This window comes from Sarcophilus harrisii, chromosome 1 (genome assembly GCF_902635505.1).
Source record: "Sarcophilus harrisii chromosome 1, mSarHar1.11, whole genome shotgun sequence".
NCBI lineage: Eukaryota > Metazoa > Chordata > Mammalia > Dasyuromorphia > Dasyuridae > Sarcophilus > Sarcophilus harrisii.
The window spans coordinates 449702575-449726828 of NC_045426.1; the positions used below are offsets into that span (position 1 = coordinate 449702575).

Sequence of the window (24254 nt, forward strand, 5' to 3'; positions counted from 1 at the left end):
GGCAGTCATATAACTGTGTCAGTTTCCTGATCTATAGAATGGGAATAATATAAACAATGAATCTTTGTAAATCTTAAACTCTATGGAAACACAGACTATTCATATTTTCTTAATCCTTGTGGATTAAGTGGCACTAAATGATGTTTAAGTTCTTTCATCTTTCTTTTTATAGTTTTTCTGTTTCTTGTTCTCATTTCTCACTGTTCAATATACCTGTCCTCAAACAACTGAAACTTTCTCTACCTTAAAACTTTTTTTGAAAAGGCAGGGGGAACAAGTTCTTTAGAATTCTGTAAAATGAAAAGAAGCTCTATGAGATCTCCTGGTTCTTTCATTTTGAGTGCACAAGTGTGGGTTGGCCAACATCAATTGGATAAAGGGCAGCCTTTTTTTCCCCCTTAATTGTTTTGTGACTCTGTTATTCAAATTGAGTCTTTCTTGAACTACCAAATGAAATGATTGATATTTAATGAATTTAATACTGTTCATAATAGCTGCATTAATTATATTCTTACAAATGAGTAATAATAATTATTTTTCATCTTTTCAGAAAATGGTGTAAATGGAACAGTAACTTCAAATGGAGCTGACTCCCCTCGTAACAGGAAAGAGAAATCCTCATAAGTGAATTTTATCAAATTAAATGACTAATGTCCCCAAAGAAATCTGCTTTTTACAATAAGGAGTTCTTCAGCACTAGACATCATTCTGATCCTAAAAATACAGTTCCTGCTCTTTGATTCTTGCTATTCTTATATGATTTCATTCATCTTTTTTTTATGGGCAGTTTCGGGGGAGGGTGATTTCTGTAAGGGAGAGAAACATTTTGGCTTAGACTATAAGCTACTTATCTTCAGATAATTAAGGGACCATCACTTTCTGTTTGTTTTTGTCTTTTTTAAACTTTTTGTAATAATTTGGGATAATTAGTTATTTAAATTTCACATATTAAAGATTAGTGATTCATTGTAATGTTCCCACCTATTTTTTATGAGTTTGGCAAATAGCCAGTTCCAACAAAATCTTTTTTTTTTTTTCAGTTCTATTTCAAGATCAATATGAAAGTAGCATAAAATTGCAAGTCAAATTTTAAATATGTTTTAGTCTCTTGACTTTTAGGAGTTTTGTTTTTAGTAGAATTACAACTGGAAACCTGAATTATCAAAACCATCAACATAATTGTGTGCTTTATTTTGTAGCTAGTGGTTGTCAGTGCTGCATACTGATAGTTGGAAAAAAGAAAGACACAGCTATTCATTGGATGAAGTATTTCAAAGGCATATTGCCTATAATGAATTGAAATTTCTTGTATAAATATGAAAATACTCATAAAAGAGTCTTTTAAAGTGTATCAAAAATACAGACTGGAAAATAGAATATCAAGTGTACACTGTAGAAAGCAAAATCAGACTTATGTGGCCCTTTTAATAAGTTTATCAAAAATTATTCTTAGTAGGGCTTGTCTTAAGTTCAGTGTGTACAATACCCTAGAGCAATGCTTTTTTTTTTTTGGTGTGCAAAACCTTTTTGGAAAATAACGCTGTCTATTTGATCAATATATTTGAACAGAATGTCATATTTACATCTAGAATATGTACTATGTGCACTAATTCAAAAAGGAATAGAAAGTTCAGGTGGATGAGCAGTCTTGTGAAAGACAATGCTTTATGTTATAACTAGCTTTGGTTCCATCATTAATTGAGAAACATTTATCTGTATAAAACATATTTTTGGATAAAATATATATATATATATATTTGTATCTTTACAGAAAGGCTATAAAAGCATTTGAGTAAAATATTTGGTTCCCTTTTCTATAATCATCCTTTGAAATCCTTATAACTATTTGATTTGTCTTTGTCTTTCCCATTCATATATTGTTCCTTCAGTGTTCATATCTTGTCCCTGTTTCTTACTTTTATCAAAAAAAAAAGTTAAATGTTTGTGCCTTTTTTGTGTAATGTTTGCAGACAAAAAAATATGCTTTCATTCCCTGACCACCCTGTTATGAGGTCTGCAGTTGAAGCGGCCGTGCTGCTAATAATGTCATGCTTTCAATTCTTCACAGCTATTGACCCACTTCTAGGAAAGGGGTCGTCCTTTGTAGCATTATGGAGTTTAGGGGAACTAGATTGTTCCATTTAAACTGTCATCAGGTTGAACTATACCTTGAGAAGCCCAGTCAAAATAAAGACATTTTTACTTTCACAATTAGTATTCTGTATTTTTTCTTTTAGTCAATATGGAGATTTTATTCTGCTATTAAGTTTTAAAGCCGTCATAATAATATTGCCATAGGGTGAATTGTTTGCAAGATTTTTAGCATGCAACTTGAAACTATACTAAGATTTACATTCTATGATGATTTTTTGTCCACTAACATGCCAGAGAAATTAGTTTTTTAAGTTTTAGTGATGTCTTTTGTTTTTTACATCAGTCATTCCTAAATCTAAATATGAACACATTACTTGCTCCAGCTTTCCCTTATAACAATGAAAAAAAAAATAAAATCATCTGATATCCAGGTGTCTGACAGCACAACAGATGTTTTCATGGGGTAAATTAATAATTTTATTCGTAGACCTGTATCTGTTTCAAAATGATTAATTTATTCTTCACAGCTGGGGCCACTGAGCAATCTTGGTAGCTTTGGAAACAACCCAGAAGGGTGGCTCTGGGAAAAACTTAAGCAATGATGATTGAAAAGAGAACTTTTGCAAAGATACCCCTTAGAGCTTTGTTTCTTGGTCTGGTGATGATAAGTTTTTCTGTTGTGGAAACTTAAAGAAAAAAAAAAAAAAGAGCATGACCAGGGCTACAAATAAGGAAAATTAGTCTAGGAGCATTGTCTGAAGGATGAATTAAGAGTGAGTGGAGAGATATTTGACACAAGAAGACTTATTTGATGTGTAGAATTCTGTTGTAATAGCCTAGGCACAGCTGAGAGGAACACTGAGCATGCAGAATTCAGGAGCATGAGATTTGGCATGAATAAAGTGACAGGGGGATGAATCAGGAAAATAGGTGCATAATGACTACAACAATGGGGGAGGGTAGGTAGAACAGCTGAATAATAATGATACCAGGTATGTGGTCCTAAGAAACAACCATCCATCTCCTTTCCTTTACAGAGATGGAAGACCTTGTATAAGGTTCTTAGAAAATAAAACACATTTCTATCTATCTAGAGATATATAAATACTGCCAACATATTTAGGGTCATAGTAGGGAGACACTTGAAGCATGGAGGTCACCAGCCAGCTGTTGGAAGAGCATGGGTATGACAAGTAGTGCCAAAAGAGAAGAGGGATCCTTTAGGAGGTGATGTGAGGATAAAATCAACTAGACTTGAGGATAAAAACAAAAGATGGGATTTGAAGAGGGAGAATAAGTGCAAAGTAGAGGATGACATCCAAGTTGTAAGTCTGGGTATGAAGGAAGTTGGTGGAGTAATAGGGAGTTAGAAAGAAGGATGGGTTTGGGATGAAGAATAGGACAGGAAAAATCTACCAGGTTTTCCTTGGCTCTCCCCTACCCCCGCAACATGGGTTGGGTCTGTACCTGTCCTCTCCCTGCCTCCCCATATGAGGATTAGTTTTTCCTAGGCTCCCTAGCATTCCCTCCCATAACATAGTTTTATAACCTCTGGCTGTGTTGTGGTGCTTCTTAGTTACCTAAGGGCATAAAAGGGCTACCTGCCCCTCTGACTGGATGGATATCTGAAGACCAGGCATGTCACTTCAACCTCCCCCCCAGCAGGAGAAGCCAAGGGTTATTATATCATTTTTAGATATCTTTACTGTGTTGGAACTAATTAAACCTTTTTCAAATAGTGCCTCATTTCTTCCCAACTTCAAACTTAAACTAATAATAAGGTACTGGTATCAAGTTTATTCCTAAAAAGAGTTTAATAATAATAATAAAAACCCACGCAAAATGATTTTGTGAGATCTAAAAATAAATATTTTAGGTGTTATTTGAATTTATAAATCAAATTCTACTATATTTAGTCAACCTGTTTTGAGCCAATATGTAAACAGTCTTAATTCACCCATCCAAAAATTTCAATTTTCTCTTTAGTTAGGCCCAAAGAAAAGTAATGTATGTCCACCACAAGACAATGAATTTAAATTTTTTTCCCTAAGGCAAATGGAGTTAAGTGACTTGCCCAGGGTCACACAGCTAAGACATGTTAAGTGTCTGAGACCAGATTTGAACTCGGGTCCTCCCTCCCTCCCAGCCCCTTTAGGGCTGGTGCTATGTCCACTGTCATCTAATTGCCCCAATGAATTAAAATTTTAACACTGATACAAATACTTTGGTTGATTAAATTGTGATTGAGGGCTAGTTTAAGAAATCTCTGATTTCATTTATATGGGTACATCTTTCTACAGGGACTGCAAAGTCTCAGTGCCTTAGATGCTTTGGGGAGTTCTTATAATCCCCATGAATTCATTTGTGGAGAAAGAATGGTGAGCAACTCTTTGTTAAATTGAACCTCAGGTGACCAAGAAAAAAAAAATCCACCATTGAGCTTTTACTCAATGCCTTTTGACTTGGTAGCACCTGCTAAAATTTACACTCCATTGGTTTAGGCTTCAGGAAACCAATGTTGTCTCAATGCCAAAATTAGGCAAGTAAGATATTATTAATACACACTGTTGCTGTTCTTATAGGAATCAAAATTCCACTCAAAAATGATGTGATTGTGTATTTTATACAGATAGTAGTGTATTCCAGAGCCTCAGCTACTGCTCTTGAGCAGATGGGCTGACGCATTTATGCCAGATGATACTTTCAGGGTGTCCTTCAAACATAACCTCTCAGATGGCAAAGATAGATTGAATCCTATAGATACTCCATGAAATTTCATAGCCTCAGTTCATGAATTTAGACAAAGTAAATATTTTGAGACAGTTATTCTTAGATGCAATAAAAGCATATAGTAGGATTGCAGATACACTGAAGATTTGTTTTAGAAAAGGCTCACTTTACTCCGCTTTGCTTCTGCTACTTTTGATGGTATTCTTCAGTCATGAACCCCACTGGTTTTCTTGGCAAAGATACTGGAATGGTTTGCCATTTCTTCTTCCAGCTCATTTTATAAATGAGAGCTGAGGCAAATAGGATTAGTGACTTGCTCAGGATCACACAGCTAGTAAGTGAGGCCAGATTTGAACTTAGGTCTTCTGGAGTCCAGGCCCAGTCTGCACTATCTACTGCACTATGCCAGAGAAACTGAGGAAAGAGAGAGATTGAGAGTTTTTAATATTGTATTTGAGTTTCTGAGAGGGAGAAATTTTCTGGGAGGCAGATCAGAATCCATTTGTCCTCTAAGGGCTGAATTGGACTTATGTCTCAAAGAATCCAGCATTGAATGTGAGATTCCAATGATTTTTATATGGCTCTAGAGATCAGGAAAGACAAAGGCAAAGGGTGAAGTCTGAATACTGGTGAGCACGGAATTTCCAGGAAGGGACCATCAATTTGATTCTGACAAGTTGGGAGGTGAGGACCATAAATTCTTGATAACTTAGGAGGACTTAGGAGCCAGGATGTCTGAAATAGAAGTTCTTCCCCTTATCTGAAATTAAACATTTACAGTTTATGACCTTAGAATATCCAGCTCTAAATTATAATAGTCCTAATGATCAGGAGAGGGAGGGTTTGCAACTGGGGGATTGTGGCAGGACAATAAAAGGAAACTGTGGCACAACACTAACTGCCATATGCTGCTCTGCCTGATTTCAAAAAAAGAAGCCCCTTGGTTAAGCTCATCACTTCTAATCCTGTAACCATGCAGTTACAATTATCTCAAACCTTGATTAACACGACCTCCCTCAGTCTCCTCATCCCTTTATTTGGAGTGTTGGAGGACAGAGTACCAAACTTCCTCCCTTTATAGAGGCAAAGATAAGGTACTCTCACTTTGTTTCTGTTGCTCTCTCTGCTTTCAGCTCCATAGAACAATATGCCCCCTGTTGACTTTTGCTTAAAATGAAATAGTATATTTCTAAAATCAAGAGCTGGCATTAAACTTTTTGCAATGATGTGATACAAATAAATGACTTGAAGAATTCCTATCAATTAAAATTAATTAAAGCAACTAATAGCTTCAGAAAAATTGTCCTTTATAAAATAATACACAAATCATCAGCATTTATATGTAATACCAATAAAATCAGAAAGAAGAGAAAGAAATCCCACTGAATTAACTATAGAATGTAAAAAAAATATATTTAAAAGTCTACTCCCAAAGATATATATATATAAGAACTATATAAACACACCTAGACTCTACAATTTGCAGAAAGACATCTAAATAACGGAGGAAAATCTTATTTATGGGTAGGACAAGTTAGTATAATAAAAATGAAGAGTCAACAACAACAAAAAAAATGTTTATTGGATCGGTTTTATTGGATTAGATTTCTATCCAAGCCTAGGATTTGCAATATGGAAAATTGTCATTGCATATGATAAATATTTTGTTGGAGAGACTTCAGAATCTAATCCATACCTGAGCAAGAATCTCCTCTTCTACAAGGTGCCTACAGACCTCTAAATAAAATGTCTATTCTAGTTAAAAAAAAAAAAAAAAAAGAACCCATTACTTTCTAAGGAATTCCATCCCAGGTATTGATAGCTTTGTTTCTTAGGAAGTTTTTCTTTATGCAGAAGCTGAGTGAGGACAACCTGTAGCTTAACAATTAAAAGTTTCAAGTAATCATCTCATAAGTCAGTGAATGAATTGTTATTTAGTGAGCATGACACAAAGAATCAAACAGAATTCAATTCAATTAGCCAAGCTTTCATGGTCTGTTTATAGGGAGATGTGCTACAAGTTGGAAGTGAAAAAAAGGTTAAAATGAAACAGTCCCTGTCCTCAAGGAGCTTACATTCTATTGGAAGGGAACTAAAATTTATTCATAAAAATAAATACAGAATATTTACAAAGTATTACAAAATAAATATCAAGAGATGGGGTAGGGGAGAGACCACCAGGAAAGACCTCTTATAGGAGGTAGTATTGAACTGAGCTTTGAAAGAAGGTAGGTATTCTAAGGGATAAAGAATATACTAAACATTTAATAAATGCTTGTTGATTGTTGATTGACAAAAATTTTTTCAGATGCTTCCCATTTAATTTTAGCCTTATTGGATTTATGTGTATAAACCTTTTTAATTTATGTAATCAAAATTATCCATTTTATATGTTTTAATCCTCTCTATCCCTTGTTGTCCATGAAATTTCTCTTCTATCCATAAAAGTAGATAAATAAATTTTTTCCATGTTTCTCTAATTTGTTCAGGATGTTACCTTTTATGTGTAGGTCATGTATTAGAGCTTGATAAAGGATATGCAGTATTGGTCTAAATCTAATTTCTGCCTTACTGTTATCCAGTTTCCCCAGCAGGTTTCCTTTTTTTAATCAAATAGTGAATCCTCCCAATAGCTTAGGGTTTTATGTTCATTGAATACTGGGCAACTAGTAGATTTATTTGTTTCTTCCTGTTATGTATCTAATGTGTCTCACTGATCAATCTATTTTTTAACCAGTACCAGATGGTTTTCAGAATTTCTGCTTTATAGGATATTTTAAGATCTGATACACTGCTAGGTATCTTTCATTATGACTTTTTTTTTTACCATTTCCTTGAGATTCTTGATCATTTTTCCTCCATCTGAAATTTGTTATGGTTTTTTTTTAATTCAATAAAGTAATCCTTTGGTAATTTGAGTGATTTGACATTGAATAAGTAAATTAATTTAGGTAATATTTTTATTTTATTGACTTGTCCTAACCATGAGTAATCAATATTTCTCCCCATAATTTAGATCTGTTTTGCTATAAATAATAGTGTCTAAATATATTTACATAAGTCCTGTATTTATTTTGGGAGGTAGATGTCCAAATATTTTTTTTACATTCAATAGTTATTATAATCTATATGGGATTTCTCTTTCTTTTTTTTCTACTGAATTTTATTGGTATTACATATAAATACTGATGATTTGTGAAATGATTTTTAAATGGGTAATTTTGCTGAAGTTATCAATTGCTTTCATTAATTTTAGTTGACTGCGATTCTTTAAGTCATATTTGTATGATATCATTTGCAAAAAGTGGCAATACTAGCTCTTGATTTTAGAAATACACTATTTCATTTAAGCAAAGATCCATTTCCTCCTATATTTCTTGGTGTTTTTAAATTAAAATGAATATTATATTTTGTCAAAAAGCCTTGACTGCATTTATTGACAGAATCATATGCTTCTTCTTGTTTTTGTTAATAACATTAATATTTTCAACAACATGAAATAGCAAAATTAGCAAAACAAGAAATAAAGAATTTAAACAACCCAATTTCAGAGGAAAAAATGGAATAAGCCATTAATGAACCCAGAACTAGATGAATTTCTTGTAATTTTCAAGAACAATTAATTCTAATATCACATTTGCAAAAAAAAAAAAAAAGAATTAACAAACCCACAAAGAAGGGATTCTATAAAATTCATTCTATGAAACAGATAGGGCCATGTGTTGATTTTTAAATAGTTTGAAAAGTGCCCAGTTATTTAATATGATTTTAATTGTATTTTGGTCAGTAAAGGACATATACAATATTTCTGCTTTTCTGCATTTGTTTATGAGGTTTTTAGATTCTAGGGCATGATCAATTTCTGTAAATTAAAGAATACTAATTCAGATAAAACTCTACTCTCTTGTTCCATCTTCACCATAGCAACCAGCCAAGGTAGGTCAGAAAGGCATTCCCATAGGGTAAAGCAGGAATTATTCGAAAACCTGATACCAATTCCCCATTAGCTGGGCCTCAGGCAGCAGGGAAACCAAAACAATATGATCTGAAGAATTATATCCCCATCCACCTGCAGAAAAATCAGAGATATTCTGTACAAAATAGAGTTATTTCTACCATGTCTGAAAGGTTAAGCAAGTACCAGAGTGGTAACAGCTATAAATGCTGAATAGAAGGATTTGTATTTCATTCAAGAGGAAAGAGGGAACCATTAGAACTTTTTGAACAAGGGAATGATAGAATCATACATGTATACTAGGAATAAGGATTTAAAGGGGCATCTGGGTGGAGCAATAGATATGGCAATAAGGAAAGACCTGGATTTTAATCTGGCCCCAGACCCATACTACCTGTGTGAGCCCAGCAAATCACTTAATCCCATTTGCCTCAGTTTCCTCATCTGTAAAACGAGTTGAAAGAGATGGCAATCCACTCCAGTATTTTTGCCAAGAAAATCCCATATGGGATCACAAAGAACTGGACATGACTGAACAATAGCAAAGAAATGAGAGCCAGTAGGAGGCAAGAAGGGGCAAGACATTTTGTGGAACAAGTCTTATTTACTCTAGTAAGACTTGGAAATTAATTGGTTAAGGGTGATGATACTGGGTTTTCTTGATAAAGATACTGGAGTGGTTTGCCCTTGCTTTCTCTAGTGGATTAAGGCAAAAAAGGGAAGTGACAAAGCCCTGAAGGTTCTCCTGACAAAAAGCCTGGCCTGGCCTATTATCCACTGTATGTACCTGTCACAGCATATAGTAAGCTATAAATAACCTAGGAGACCATAAATCCTAGCTACCATCATTCTTGTTGGTATTATTATTATTTTGTATACTTTGCCCTCCCCCCCCCCATTACACTGTTAACCCCTTGAGGGCAAAGATAATTTTATTATATTATTTTATAAGTATTTATATATATAATATATTTATTATATTTTTTGTCTTTGTTTTCTTTTAGCATAGTATCTAGCACACAGTAGGAACTTAATAAATACTTGTTGATTGAATGCTTCTTTTTTCTGAACAAAAGAACTAAATGATCTCAGAGATCCCTTTCAACCCCAAGATCCTATGACTAAAAGTTGTCACTGGGTTTTCATTTTCCCAGATTACATTTTCATTATCTCTAAAATACAAAAATGAACTTACAAAGTAAACATCTTTTATAATTTTGATTATTGTTCTGGTATCTTTTAGAAAGAAACTAGATCTCTACCAGCCTACTAAACTCTAAATCATTACCAAACTGTTCCTTTTAGACCAGACCAACCAGACCCATTTATATCCTGATGTGGAAAAAATAGCCACTAGGGGCCAGGTTGCAACCACCAACAAAACATACACTATGAGCTCATCCACATTTGCACTCAATCTCCAGAGGTAAGAAGGCAGTTGTACTCATTACCTCAGCCAGCTCTCCCTGCCATCACCTATCATTCTTTGTTTGTCTAATGTTACAAACCTTGTACTAAGTGCCACATTTTGTTCCTGTAATTTGTACGACTGCCTTCTCCTTTTTCAGGCATGTGATTGAAACCTTCACATAAAATGTTATTCTCCCAAATTTGTGTCTAAAAAGGACACCAATATAACTATGATTTAATAAAGTGATCTGTGAGAGAGAATCTAGAGCTGGTAGGGATCTCTTATTTTAAGAACATCCAGACTAAATCTTTTATTTTAGAAATTTTTGGGGGGGAAATGGGGAGGCAAGTACCCAAACTCCCCCTAAGTACAAAGAAAAAGATAAAATGAACATTAATAATAATAATAAGGGTATATATTGAACTTGTTTTGTACCAAAGTAAAACGTTTTAGCCAAAACATCTGATTCATGTCTGACATTCTGTCATGGTAGTTCTCCATTTTTCTTCACTGAGAAGAAGGGTATGTTTTATTATCAAAATCTAGTCATTGGGAGTTCAGGTAGCTTTTAATGATCTTTTAATTTACATTGCTATGGACAATCTGTATATTGTTTTCTTTTGTTTTAACTTTATTATGTTTTTGACTGACTTGGTTTATAAAACTCTTTCTTTGAATTTTCCATATTGTCATTTCTTACTTTACAATAATATTCCGTTACATTCACGTATCATATATAAAAGAGTGAGAACAGGAAAGTAATTTACACAGTAACAATATTATAAACCAAAATAGTTCTGGGAGGCAGCTAGATGGCACAGTGGATAGAGCACTGCCTCTGATGTCAGGAGGACATGAATTCATATTTGGTCTCAAACACTTATTTTACACTGACTAGCTGTGTGACACCTGGCAAGTCATTTAACTCCGATTGCCTTACAAAAAAGAAAAAAAGGGAAAGAAAAAGAAGAAAAACAATTCTGGAAATCTTCTTCTCTTCTGGTTCTACTCCCAATTCTCTGTCCTTCTCTATCATTTCCTCAACAGTCTTCATTTTGAAGATGTGTCTAACTAAGTGGCCCTTCTTAAGACACATTTCATGAAGGACCCAAGCCACCCATGTTTACTTTTTCATAGATCTATTTCTGACTCTTCAGATATTTCCACCTTGCCCTTGTGCTGTCTCCTCTTTTCACTGCCCCCATCTTCCAGATCACATTTATGAATTCCCATGAAAATACAAGTTTCTTGGAAGTAGATACTGTTCATTGTTGTTGTTTGTTGATGTTGTTATTTTCTCATACTTTTTCCCAATATGACTCATATGGAACTATATTAAAAATTGATTGTACATGTATATGGTGGGGTGGGGAGAGGTTAAGGGAGGGAGGGAGAAAAAAATGGAAATTCAAAATCTTACAAAAAATGAATGTTGAAAACATCTTGTATTTGGAAAATAATATATAATTATAGTTTTAAAAATTTTTAAAGAAACTAGGTACTGCATTTTTTTTGTTTGTATTTATAATCTCAGCTCTTAACCCAGTGCCTAGCCCACTATAAATGATTAATTAATGTCTCTCTCTGTCTCTGTCTCTATCTGTCTGTCTGTCTCTCTCTGCAATGGCCAACAATAATTCTAGAAGACTGATAATAAAACGTGGTATCTACCTTCTGATAGAGATATGATAAACTCAAGATTCAAATTAGATACATATTTTCAGACATCATCAATGTATGAATTTGTTTTGCTTGATTATGTATATTTGTTTTAATAAATTTGGTTTGTTTTTTTTTTTCTTTTTTCAGATGGGAAGGGGCTGAGAGCAAGAAAGAAAGGAAAGGAAGGAATGTAGAAGGAGAATGAAAAAAGAAAGAGAGAAAAGAGAAGGAAGAAAGGAAATTAATAAGAAAGGGCAAAGGGAAGGAGGGAAGAAGGAAAAAGGAAAAGAAGAAGGAAAGGAGAAAAAGAAGGAAGAATAAAAGAGAAAAGAAGAAAAATTATTGAAATACTTTTAAAAGTACGTAGAATAGAACATAAGGAAGGCCAGAAAGAATCATGGACAAAGAGAACAATTTTGAAAGTTACATGTTGAATTTATTTTATATTTTAAGAGAAAAACATTTTCATAATAGATATCCATAATTTTATGGACAGTTCTTTTTTCTGTCCTACTATGTATGTGGAAATGCCCAATTTAATTGATATCTATTAAGTTCTAAATAAAAATAAATACATTTTTAAAAGAATTATGAAAAATTCCCATCTCAGTTTTCTTTATATATTCCTCAATTGATGGGATCCTCTTTCTTTGCTCCCCCAATGAGTTGTTTCTATAGTTCATTCATTTCAGTTCTGCCCAACTCTTTGTGACCTCATTTGGGGTTTTCATTTTATATATAAGGAAAATGAGACAAACAGGCTTGAATGACTTGACAGAGGTCACACAGCAACTAACAGTCTGAGGCCACATTTGAACTCTGACTTAGGGCCTGACATGCTAATCAGAGTCAAGGAATAGCCTAATGAGTACTGAAAATGAGTACTCATAGGAATATTTGGGTATATATTGAGATTACGGTTCTGGAATTTTGCAACAATATGTTTGGGGTTTTCCTTGTGAGATCTATTTCTGAAGGTGATCAATGGATTCTTTGGATGACTATTTCCCCCTCTGTTTCTAGAATATTAGGACAGTTTTCCTTGATGATCTCTTGATGAATCATATCCAGATTCTTTTTTAGGGGGGCGGGGGAGGAAGGGAGGGTCATGGCCTTCAAGTAGACCAAAAATATTTATTTATTTATTTTTTTAATTTAATAGCCTTTTATTTACAGGATACATACATGGGTAACTTTACAGCATTAACAATTGCCAAACCTCTTGTTCCAATTTTTCACCTCTTACCCCCACCTCCCTTAGATGCTGGATGACCAGTAGATGTTAAATATATTAAAATATAACTTAGATACACAATAAGTATACATGACCAAACGTTATTTTGCTGTACAAAAGAATCAGACTCTGAAATATTGTACAATTAGCTTGTGAAGAAATCAAAAATGCAGGTGGGCATAAATATAGGGATTAGAATTCAATGTAATGGTTTTAGTCATCTCCCAGGTTCTTTTCTGGGCATAGGTAGTTCAGTTCATTACTGCTCCATTAGAAATGATTTGGTTGATCCGTTGCTGAGGATGGCCTGATCCATCAGAACTGGTCATCATATAGTATTGTTGAAGTATATAATGATCTCCTGGTCCTGCTCATTTCCTCCAGCATCAGTTCATATAGAAGTCTCTCAGGCCTTTCTGAAATTATCCTGTTGGTCATTTCTTACAGAACAGTAATATTCCATAATTTCATATACCACAATTTATTCAGCCATTCTCAACTGATGGACATCCATTCAGTTTCAGTTTCTAGCCACTACAAAAGGGCTGCCACAAACATTACGTGCACATACAGGTCCTTTCCTTCTTTATAATCTCTTTGGGATATAAGCCCAGTAGTAACACTGCTGGATCAAGGGTATGACAGTTTGATAACTTTTGAGCATAGCTCAAATTGCTCTCAGAATGGTTGGATTCGTTCACAACTCCACCAACAATGCATCAATGTCCCAGTTTTCCCGCATCCCCTCCAACAATCATCATTCCTGTCATCTTAGCCTATCGCAGGTGTGTATGGTATCTTAGAGTTGTCTTAATTGCATTTCTCTGATTAATAATGACTTGGAGCATCTTTTCATATGACTAGAAATAGTTTCAATTTCTTCATCTGAAATTGTCTGTTCATATCCTTGACCATTTTCAATTGGAGAATGGCGATTTTTATAAATTAGAGTTAATTCTCTATATATTTTGGAAATAGAGGTCTTTATCAGAACTGACTGTAAAAATATTTTCCCAATTTATGCTTCCTTCTAATCTTGTCTGCATTAGTTTTGTTTGTACAAAAACTTTTCAGTTTAGTATAATCAAAATTTTGTATTTTAATGATCAGTAATGATTTCTAGTTTCTGCTTTGGTCATAAGACCTTCCCCTTCCACAGGTCTGAGAGGTAAACTATCCTGTGTTCCTCTAATTTATTAATAATTTCATTCTTTATGCCTAGGTCATGAACCCATTTTGACCTTATCTTGGTGATGCGGCGTTAAGTATGGATCAATGCCTAGTTTCTGCCATATTAGTTTCCAATTTTCCCAGCAATTTTTATCAAACAGTAAGTTCTTATCCCAAAAGCTGGAGACCAAAAATATTTAAATTGTCTCTTTTGTATCTATTTTTCCTGGTCAACAGTTTTTCCAATGAGGCATTTTATATTTTCTTACTTTTTTAATTCTTTTTAGTTTGTTCGTCTGATTCTTGACATCTCATAAAGTCATTAGCGTCCATTTGCCCCCTTCTAGTTTTTAATGTGTGATTTTCTTCAGTTAGTTTTCATATCTCTTTTTCCATTTAATTAATTCTACTTTTGAAGATGTTGTTTCCTTCAGTGATTTTTTTTTTTTTTTTTGCCTTTGGTCAATTGTATTTTTTAAGGAATTGCTTTCTTTTTCCAAACTGTTGACTTGCATAACTCATTTTTTCTTCTACCTCTCTTATTTGCCTTTTTAAAACTTTTATGAACACTTCCAAGAAGCCTCTTTTGTCTTTAGCCGGATTCTTATCAGTTTTTGAGATTTCCTCTGTGGACATTTTGTCTTTGTCTGAGTTGGTGTTTTGATCTTCCTTGTCACCATAGTTGCTTTCTATAGTCAAGGTTCTTTTCTGTTTCTTGCTCACTTTCTTTCCTTTTCGTTTGATATTTTCTCTTTTTTTTTTTTTTTTTTTTAACTTTATGGTGGAGTTCTGTTCCTGGGGTAAAAGGAGCACTATCCCAACCTTCCTGGGCAGCTCTGAGCCTTGGCTTTGAGCACAGGAGCCCATCGTCTTTGCAGGGGATCCTTTTATCTGCTCTTTCCAGGAAACAGCCTGATTTCCCAGAATTTGTCTTCTGAGGTAGAACTGGGGGCTGCTCCATTGGTCTGCCCCTCTGAGCCAGGACTGAGGGTCTCAGTTGTTGATTTGCTCTGATTAACACCTTCTCACTGACTTTCCCAGACAATGTCTGCATTGAGCTGAACACTCTTTTCACCTCAGTGAGACTGACATTTCTTGAAGGTCTTAAACTGGAGAATGATTTCATTCCATCAGATTCTATTCAGAGGGTTGGTTTCATGTGTTTTTTAAGAGAAAATTTGGAGAACTGGAGCAGCTTCCTGGCTCCACTCCTGGAAGTGTATTTGGGTATATATATTGAACCTTTGTTTCTGTCTTCATGGTTTTGTCACCTTTCTTGCAGAATTTTAAATTGATCTGGAACATATAGGACAAATCACAGCTCCAACAACTGTACTTTAGGATACTTATCTTTTCACAAACCATCCAGTTTTGTTTTGTTTTTTGCTTTTTTTTTTTTAATCAACTTTGTCAATCTGATGGGGATCAAGTTCATTTAATTTTGTTCCCTTTACTATTAATAATTTAGAACATGTTTTCAAATGCTCACTCATAGTTTGCAATTCTTCTTTTGAAACCAAACCCCTCATGTTGCAGGTAAGGAAACAGACTTAGAGAGAAAAAGTGATCATCTCAAGGTAATAAAGGAAGCAAATGTGTGGCCAGGATTCAAACCCTAACAGCTAATCAGAGGTCTCTTGAGTCCAAATTCCTCCTTCTCTTGTCTATACCACATTGCCACTGTTAGGAAACACAAAAACAGTGATGTTCTACTAATTATTTAACAACCATCTTTCTGGCAGAAAAGTGTCCATGACACACTTTTAGGGATGTTTTTTTTTGCATTACCAACATTTTTTCCATCACTTTCTTAAGTCTAGACCAATGGTTCTCAAAAGTATGATCTAGAGAATCCTGGGAATCTCTGAAACCCTTTTAGAGGGTCTACAAATTCAAAAATAGTTTTTATTTCCAATATGGAAATGTCTATAAATATAACCCAGATAAACAAAAACGCTTTGGAGAGATCCTCAATAATTTTTAATAGGATAAAGATACTGAAAACAAAAGTTTGAAAACCACTGGTCTAGGCAATCAACAAAGCAATAAATCAAACCCTGATTTGAAGCATTTGTTGATTTCTGAGGTATAAATGCTCACACTGAAAATCTGACAATCAGTTCAAGCCAACATGAAGCAGTTCCAACATATTTCGGTGTAAAAGTAATCTCCAGATAAGAAGTAATAACTAATAATAATTTCTTATTAGTTAATATAATATATATTATGTATTGTATATATTATATAAGTAATATGAGAATATTACTTATATACACTATATAATAGTTTCACATTAATCTTTTTAAAATGTAAAAATAAATAGGAATATAATTTGGGTTGCTGATACTCAACACACACACACACAAACTATACTAATTTCCCACTCTCTATCAACTTGATTCCCAGAGAGAATCTTCCATAGTTATTTCCCTATTCATTCATTCTGAAGAACTTCTATGAAATTGCTGGAGTTACAAAGCCTCCAAACTTTGGATGTAATAATTGATAAAGTATTATTTATGAGGTCATTCCATGTTTTTATTTTTATTTTTTCCCTTTGTATAGTAGTATTTTACTTTTTTCCAAGTACTTGTAAAGATAGTTATCAACATTCATTTTAAAAAATTTTTTATTTGTTTTTTTTAATTAAAGCTTTTTATTTTCAAAACATATGCGATAATTTTTCAACATTAACTCTTGCAAAACCTTGTATTCCAAATTCCCCTCCCCTTTCCTCCACCCCTTTCCCTAGATGGTTAGTAATCCAATATATGTTACATATATTAAAAATATATGTTAAGTCCAATATGTATGTATATACATATATATGTACACATATCTATTCAATTATTGTGCTGCACAAGAAAAATTTGATCAAAAAGGGAAAAAAAGTGGTAAGTAAAACAAAATGCTAGCAAACAACAGTAAAAAGAGGGGAATTGATATGTTGTGATCCACACTCAGTTCCCATAGTTCTCTCTTTGGGTACAGATGGCTCTCTTCATCACAAGATCATTGGAACTGGCCTCAATCATCTCCTTATTGAAAAGATCCAGGTCCATCAGAATTGATCTTCATATAATCTTGTTTCAACATTCATTTTTTAAAAAAGATTTTGAGTTTCAAAATTTCCTCTTTCCCTTTCTTTCCCCTCCCCAAGACAGCAAGTAAACTAATATAGGCTATACATGTATAATCATGTTAAACATATTCTTGCATTAGTCATGTGAAAGAAGTCTCCAAACAAGAAAGAAAGAAAAAAAGAAAATAATATGCTTCAATCTGTTTCAGATGCCATAGTTCTTTCTCTGGATGTATTCAGCATTTTCTATCCCTAGTCATTCAATTTTTTTTAAAGTCCTGAGATGCAAGGAATAAATTAAACAGAATAGATCATTATTTGGAATATAGCACAATGAAGAACAACATCTTAAGATTTTGGGTCCAGATATTTGATTTCATTAGGATAATTAAAAAATAGGAAAGCTAAGTGGCACACCAGATAGAACTCTGGCCCTACAGTCAAGAGAATCTGAGTTCAACTCTGGCTTGAGTAACTTTCTATCTTTACCAATGCCAGCCAACAGATTTTTTACAATTTATATTCTTTTTTTTAAAAAAAGCTTTTTTTTTCCAAAACATACGTGAAGATAGTTTTCAACATTCATCCTTGTAAAATCTTGTGTTCCAAATTTTTCTCCATCATTCTCTGTCCCCTTCCCAGCACATAATACAATATAGGTTAAACATGTGCAATTCTTTTAAATATATTTCCATATTTATCATAATGCACAAGAAAAATCAAATTAAAAAGGAGAAAAAATGAGAAAGAAAAAACAAATAAGCAAACAACAACAAAAAGATGAAAATACTATGCTGTGATCCATATTCAGTGTCTGCAGTCCTCTCTCGGAGGCAGATGGCTCTCTCCATCACACGTCTACTGGAATTGGCTTGAATTACCTCATTGTTGAATAGAGCCAAAACCATGTGGCAGCTAGGTGGTGCAGTGGATAGAGCACCAGCTCTGAAGTCAGGAGGACCCGAGTTCAAATGTTACCTCAGACACTTAATACTTCCTAACTGTGCAACCCTGGGCAAGTCACTTCACCCCAATTGCCACAAAAAAAAAGAGCCAAGTCCATCAAAATTGATCATCTTATACTCTTGTTATGCAACTTAAATTTTTAGAGTTACCTGGGACATGAAATGTTAATAATTACCAGGATTATATAATGGTTATGGGTAATGGACCTTCTTTTCCCCCCTATGTTATCTAATTTGGTGCTCCCATGAGTTCACAGGGGTTCAATTATTACCTCTATATAGATAATTCCCAGATCTACATAGCCAGTCCCAAGCTCTCTCCTAGTAGTAGTCACCAACTATTTGGACATATTTGGACATCACAGTTCTTTGTGTCATAGACATCTTAGACTCAGAACTCATTATCATTACCTGTACTAAACCTTCCCCTCCTCTACCATCCTTCCAATCACCATTGATGTGGTCCCAACTTTTCACTCTCCCTGGCCCCATGTATCCAATTGGTTGCCAAATGCTATTGTTTCTACCACCACAACATCTCATATATGTACATACATATCCCCTTCTCTCCAGTTTCACAGCCAAAACCCTAGTTAAGGTACTATCACCTCTCCCCTGGACTATTCACCTTCTCACTGTTCTTCTCACCTGAAGTCTCACCCTATTCCAATCTATTCTCTATTTAGCTGCCAAGGTAATTTTTCTAAAGTTTCATCATCATCATTACAGACACACATACACACTTTAACTTTGGGTTCTATTATATGCTTAAACTTCATTTAAAACTCTTTGTTACCTGATCAAGTTTTCTTATATTTCATGCCCTCTCTGTAAGATACTAAACAATATTTTGGTTTTCCTTTCTTCAAATATGGCACTACACTTTAGGGGCCTTTGAAACATCTATTTTCATGCCTGAAATCCTTCTTCTCTTCACTCCCCTAAGTCAAAGGGACTTTCTTGACTTTTTTTTTTTTTTTTGCTGAGGCAATTGGGGTTAAGTGACTTCCTAGGGTCACACAGGAAGTATTAAGTGTCTGAGGCTAAATTTGAACTCAGGTCTTCCTGACTTCAGGGCTGTGCTCTATCCACTGCACCACCTAGCTGCCCCTAGTTATGAAAAGCAAGGTGAAGAACATCATCTCAAGCCCTATTTTCTGCAGGAAGTCTTTCTCAGTTTTCCCCATCCCCATGCTCATATATTCCTTGGATATCTTTTCTCTATTTTGTTAATTACATGTGGTCTCCATCATTAGAATGGGACTTTTAGAAGGAGAACTTGACTTTTATTTAGTTTGATTTTCTTTATTAAAAGCACCTGCTATGCATGGTCCCTGGCCCTGGGTTTTCATTCCTTTGAAAGTTTTGGAATTAATTTTAAAGATTGGAAACTTGGTGATGAAAGGTTTCCTTTTCCCATTTTTGGGGAATTTCCCCTTGATTCTCAGGCTTTGAGCTGCATGGAGGGAAACCCCTGGTAAAAAACTGCATTAGCTTATTAGGTGATAAACTAGCTGACAGGTTTTACCCAGCATGAGTCTTGATTTGATTTGAATTTCACAAAATTGTTGCTGGCAAATCAGGGCCACGGAGAGGTTAAGTGCTGTGTACAGTGTCTTCAATGTGCTCAGTTCATCTTCCTTTGCTAGCCTCTACCGGTACAAAAAAGGTTCCAGGATCAAATTGTGTTTATACAGTTACAAATCATGGAGGAAAAAAAATCATCAAATGGCAACAATTTTATCTCTAATGAAATGAAATTATAGTGTTCAGAGTAGAAAATGAGCCTTTACAAGGTCACTGCATTCCCTCTATCTGCCTGGTCACTCCTAGAGGCGATGGCCAGACGTCAGCTCGACAACAAAACTGATTATTGCCAAGGAGATGGCCCGACATCCCCAAAGTGGCTGCTGCTGGTGGGGAGTGACAGCATGAACCGGGCGTCCCAGGCTCAGAGCGCTTTAACGCTTTAGCAGCAGCAGCGCCCCCCACTCCCACAATTCCGGGCAGCTGTAATTAGTAGGTAGGGGTGGATTCTTGCTCTCCCGTTTGACTGTGAGGTTCTTGATGGGGAGAAGGGATGATGGAAATGGTTCTCTTCTCTCTTTCTTCCTTCCCAAAAGACTAGGGTAGCAATAAACTAGGAGCCACCAGGGATTCAGGAAATGTTGATTAACCAGGGGAAATGGGGAAATCATACTCCATTCTCTTTCTTCCCTGCATTGAACTATACAGGTCTCCCATATTTTAAATGCCCTTATTTTTCTTTTCATCTCTCTTTTTTCCTCGAAAATTTGTGGGTTCAGAAGATTAGTGCAAACTAATAAGAAACAGATCTATTTCACATAATTATATGCTCAGCTATCGTTTCTATCCAAAAACTTGATATATTTGTTTAAAAAAAAGGAGGGTCAAATCAACTTAAATAAAGCTTCAGCTTTCCTCCAATTTTGAAAAACCCCTAAGGAAAGGTATAAGGAGCATATAGTGCATGCATAAAACAGAGTAGGGCACATTCAGCCCACAGTCTGTACATGCAATGATGGATATCTTCAGTCTTTCTTCAGCCCTTTCCCTCCCCTTCAGACTTCTAAGTGTAGGTAACTAGGGCTGCATCCTATGGCTCATATAGAAGAGCATGCTGATGCTACATAGAGTAAAGCTTCTTAAACTGTGGGTCATGACCCCACATAGGGTCATGTAACTGAATATGGAGGTCATGAAACATTTGGCAGTAGTAAAAGATATCAAATACTCTGCCAAGATTTAATTCTTTATGTAAATATAAACTAGCATATCCATTTCATCCAAATGAAAATTTGCATTTATTTTTTTTTATTATGGCTTTTTATTTACAAGATATATGCATGGGCAATTTTTCAGCATTGACAATGGCAAAACCTTCTGTTCCAACTTTCTCCCTCCTTCCCCCGACACTCTCCCCCAGATGGCAGGTTGACCAATACATGTTAAATACAATATATGTATACATGTCCATACAGTTATTTTGCTGTACAAAAAGAACATTTATTTTTAATAAATGGCAAAATTATATGAAACCAAAGAATTGTTTTAAAATAAATTTCTTTGTAATTTACTATCAGGGGATGTTTGATTTGTGTACTTATGTTATGTACCTGTAGACCTAGGGTCATGTAAAAATTCCTTGAGAAAAAAGGGGCTGAGAGTGGAAAAAGTTTAAGAAGCCCTGACATAGAGTATGCTGGAATTCACCAAACATTCTGGGATATGTAGAATTCACCTCTCAAAAGATTTTCCCAGGGATCCTTCCTCCACTGTAACTACATGTGTTGAAAGTAGAGGAGTGATATGGGGTGAGGGAGCCAAGTGTGAGGTATGGAAGGAAGAAGAAGGAAGAACTTTATCCCAAGCATTTTAATGACTCATCTAACAGCTTGTTTCTTTCTCAGATTATCTCACAATTTACTAACTAGTTACTTCATGTTAGTTTTCTTCATTAAGCAGCCAAATGGTGAAATATATAGAATATTGAAGTTAGGAAGATTTGAGTTCCTGTCCTAACTCAGACAGTAGCAGTGTGACTCTGGCAAGTCACTTCCTCTTAAGCCCCCAATTTCTTCATCTTTATTGGAATAAAAATAGCTGTTTCTTCATAGGATTGTTGTCAAGATCAAGAGATGTCATAAGTAAAATGCTTTCTAAAACTAAAAGTGATATATCAATGATGCATATTATTATTAATTGGATATAAATTCCTTTAAAACCTGGGATTGGTGTTGTACTTTTTAATTTCTAAGTGTTTAGCACAATGTCTGGATCCTTATAAGCACTTAATAAATGGAATAGCAACTGGATGAATTTCATTTCAACAATCATTTATTAAGTGTCAAACATTAAATACAAAGACAAATGCATAAACTTTTGATTTCAAATTTATATTGTGCTACAAGAAAAAATGTATAGGCAGCTAAAAAGATACAAACTACATAATATATAGTAATTTGAGTGAGGAAAAAACTAAAAATCATAATCAATCAAATCAGGGAATCAAAAAAGGCTTCTTTTATTTGCTGTTCTGTAGTCTGTCATGTCCAATTCTTCATGACCTCATTTGGGGTTTTCTTGGCAAAGATACTGGAGTGGTTTGCCATTTCTTCTTCAGCTCATTTTTAAAAATGAGGAAACTGAAGCAAGTAGGGTTAAGTGACTTGCTCAGGATTATATAGGTATTAAGTGTCTGAGGGCAGATTCAGTCTTCAGTTCTGACACTTAGCCTCTGGAGAAGGTAGCCCTTGAGGAGATGATCTAGGTCTCCTCAGTTCTGACCACAACCCTATGTCTTCCATTTTTCCTATCACTGTTGTAGGGACTACCATCCTTTCAGTTCCTCAGGTTCACAACCTCATTGTCATACAAGAATCCTCTCTGTCATCTTCCTCCCCTCATCCTACATATACAATTAATTTTGTTATTTCTTTCTCCATCACAGCTCTCAGATTTGTCTTCTTCTCTCCAACCACACAGTTGTGTGTAACTAGTGTGTGTAACTAGTACTAACTGTACTAGTTAATGCCCTCATCTCCTCTGACCTGGACTACTGCAGTAGACTTCTAATTGGTGTCCCTGCCTCAAGTTCTTTCTGTACTCTAATCAATCCCCCCCTCATGTGCCAAAGTGACAGTCAGTGAAAAATGAGAAAAAGACTGTCAACCTCCCTACTTAAATGAGACCCAAAGCCCTGCCCTCTAGTCAGAAGGTGCAATCAGAGGCCAGAGGATACTAATGAGATATGATTCCTAGGCTTGTTCAGTCTCTTCGGATTTCCCAGTGATTCATTTCCTGAAAAAGGAAGGCACGATGGAGAGGTCCAAAGAGGTCCAAAAGCAATGAGAGATGGGGAGAAGATTGTGCTAAGTCCCCTTCTTAAACTGAAGCCCTGGAGCTCACAGCCAATGCCCATGTCCTGACACAGAGTTAAACCTTAATAAATGAGTATTGATTGACTGACTGTTCTCATGAAGGGTCAGATAATCTTTGATGAAAATGGATGTTATTTCTGGGACCACCTTTACAGATGCAGGCAGCCTCCCATTAGAACTTGGAAGTGTTTTGAAATTCTCTTGATGTGATAAGGTTGCCTCCTTGTTGGTTGCAGCCAATGTGAAATGCAGAACACATTTGAGAATCTTGTTACAGCATGTTCCAGAACAGGTTTTTACACACTCAGTGATGCTCTTGAAATGGCATTTTGAAACATAGTTCTTATAATGAATTCAAACTGGCCATGATACATAGCACAAAGTACAAAGGTGAAGAGGAGACAATAAAAAGATGATAACAGCTAACTTCTGGCACAATACCTTTATTTTTTAAATGTATTTTTCCTTGTTTCTTTTTAAATTTTTTAATAATAGCTTTTTATTTTGAAAATACATAGAAAGACAGTTTTCAGCATTCACCCTCACAAAATCTTGTGTTCCAAATTTTTTCCTTCCTTCTCCCCATCCACCCCCCCTAGACAGCAAGTAATCCAATATAGTTTAAACATGTGGCACAATACCTTTAAAGAATAAGTAAAACACAGAGCAACCAAGTGGCATAGTGGATAGAGTGGTGAATTTGGTGTCAAGAGGACCTGAGTTTAAATCTGATCTCAGATATTTACTAGTTGTGTGACCCTGGACAAGTCACTCAACCCTAATTGCCTCCCCAAAAAGAAAAAAAAAAGGTGATGATAATTAGGGAACAAGAATAAATAAAACGGAGTATATTTAGTCCTTTCAGTATGATTTTCAGAGGAATTCTTATTTATAAGGGAAAATAATAGGCACTATAGAGTGGTGCAAGGTTGGCTTTGGACTCTGGATTTGAGCTTTGCCTCCTACACATGTTTTCTAGCTTTGTAATCTGGGCAAGTAACTCCACCTCTCAGAGCCCAGTCAACTCTAAAAATCAGTTAGTTGCAGAAA

The 24254-nt window shown here is 34.9% G+C and overlaps 1 protein-coding gene across 2 annotated transcripts in view; it reads left to right on the forward strand.

Moving 5' to 3' along the window:
* Window positions 1-2211, forward strand: part of TRAM1 (translocation associated membrane protein 1) — a 36305-nt gene extending 34094 nt beyond the window's left edge. For both annotated transcript variants that reach the window (XM_031946273.1, XM_031946272.1), the window contains exon 11: window positions 551-2211. In XM_031946273.1, the coding sequence (XP_031802133.1) occupies window positions 551-624 (74 nt within the window). In that variant the 3' untranslated portion in view covers window positions 625-2211. The remainder of the gene's footprint in view (window positions 1-550) is intronic.
* Window positions 2212-24254: the final 22043 nt, after the last annotated feature.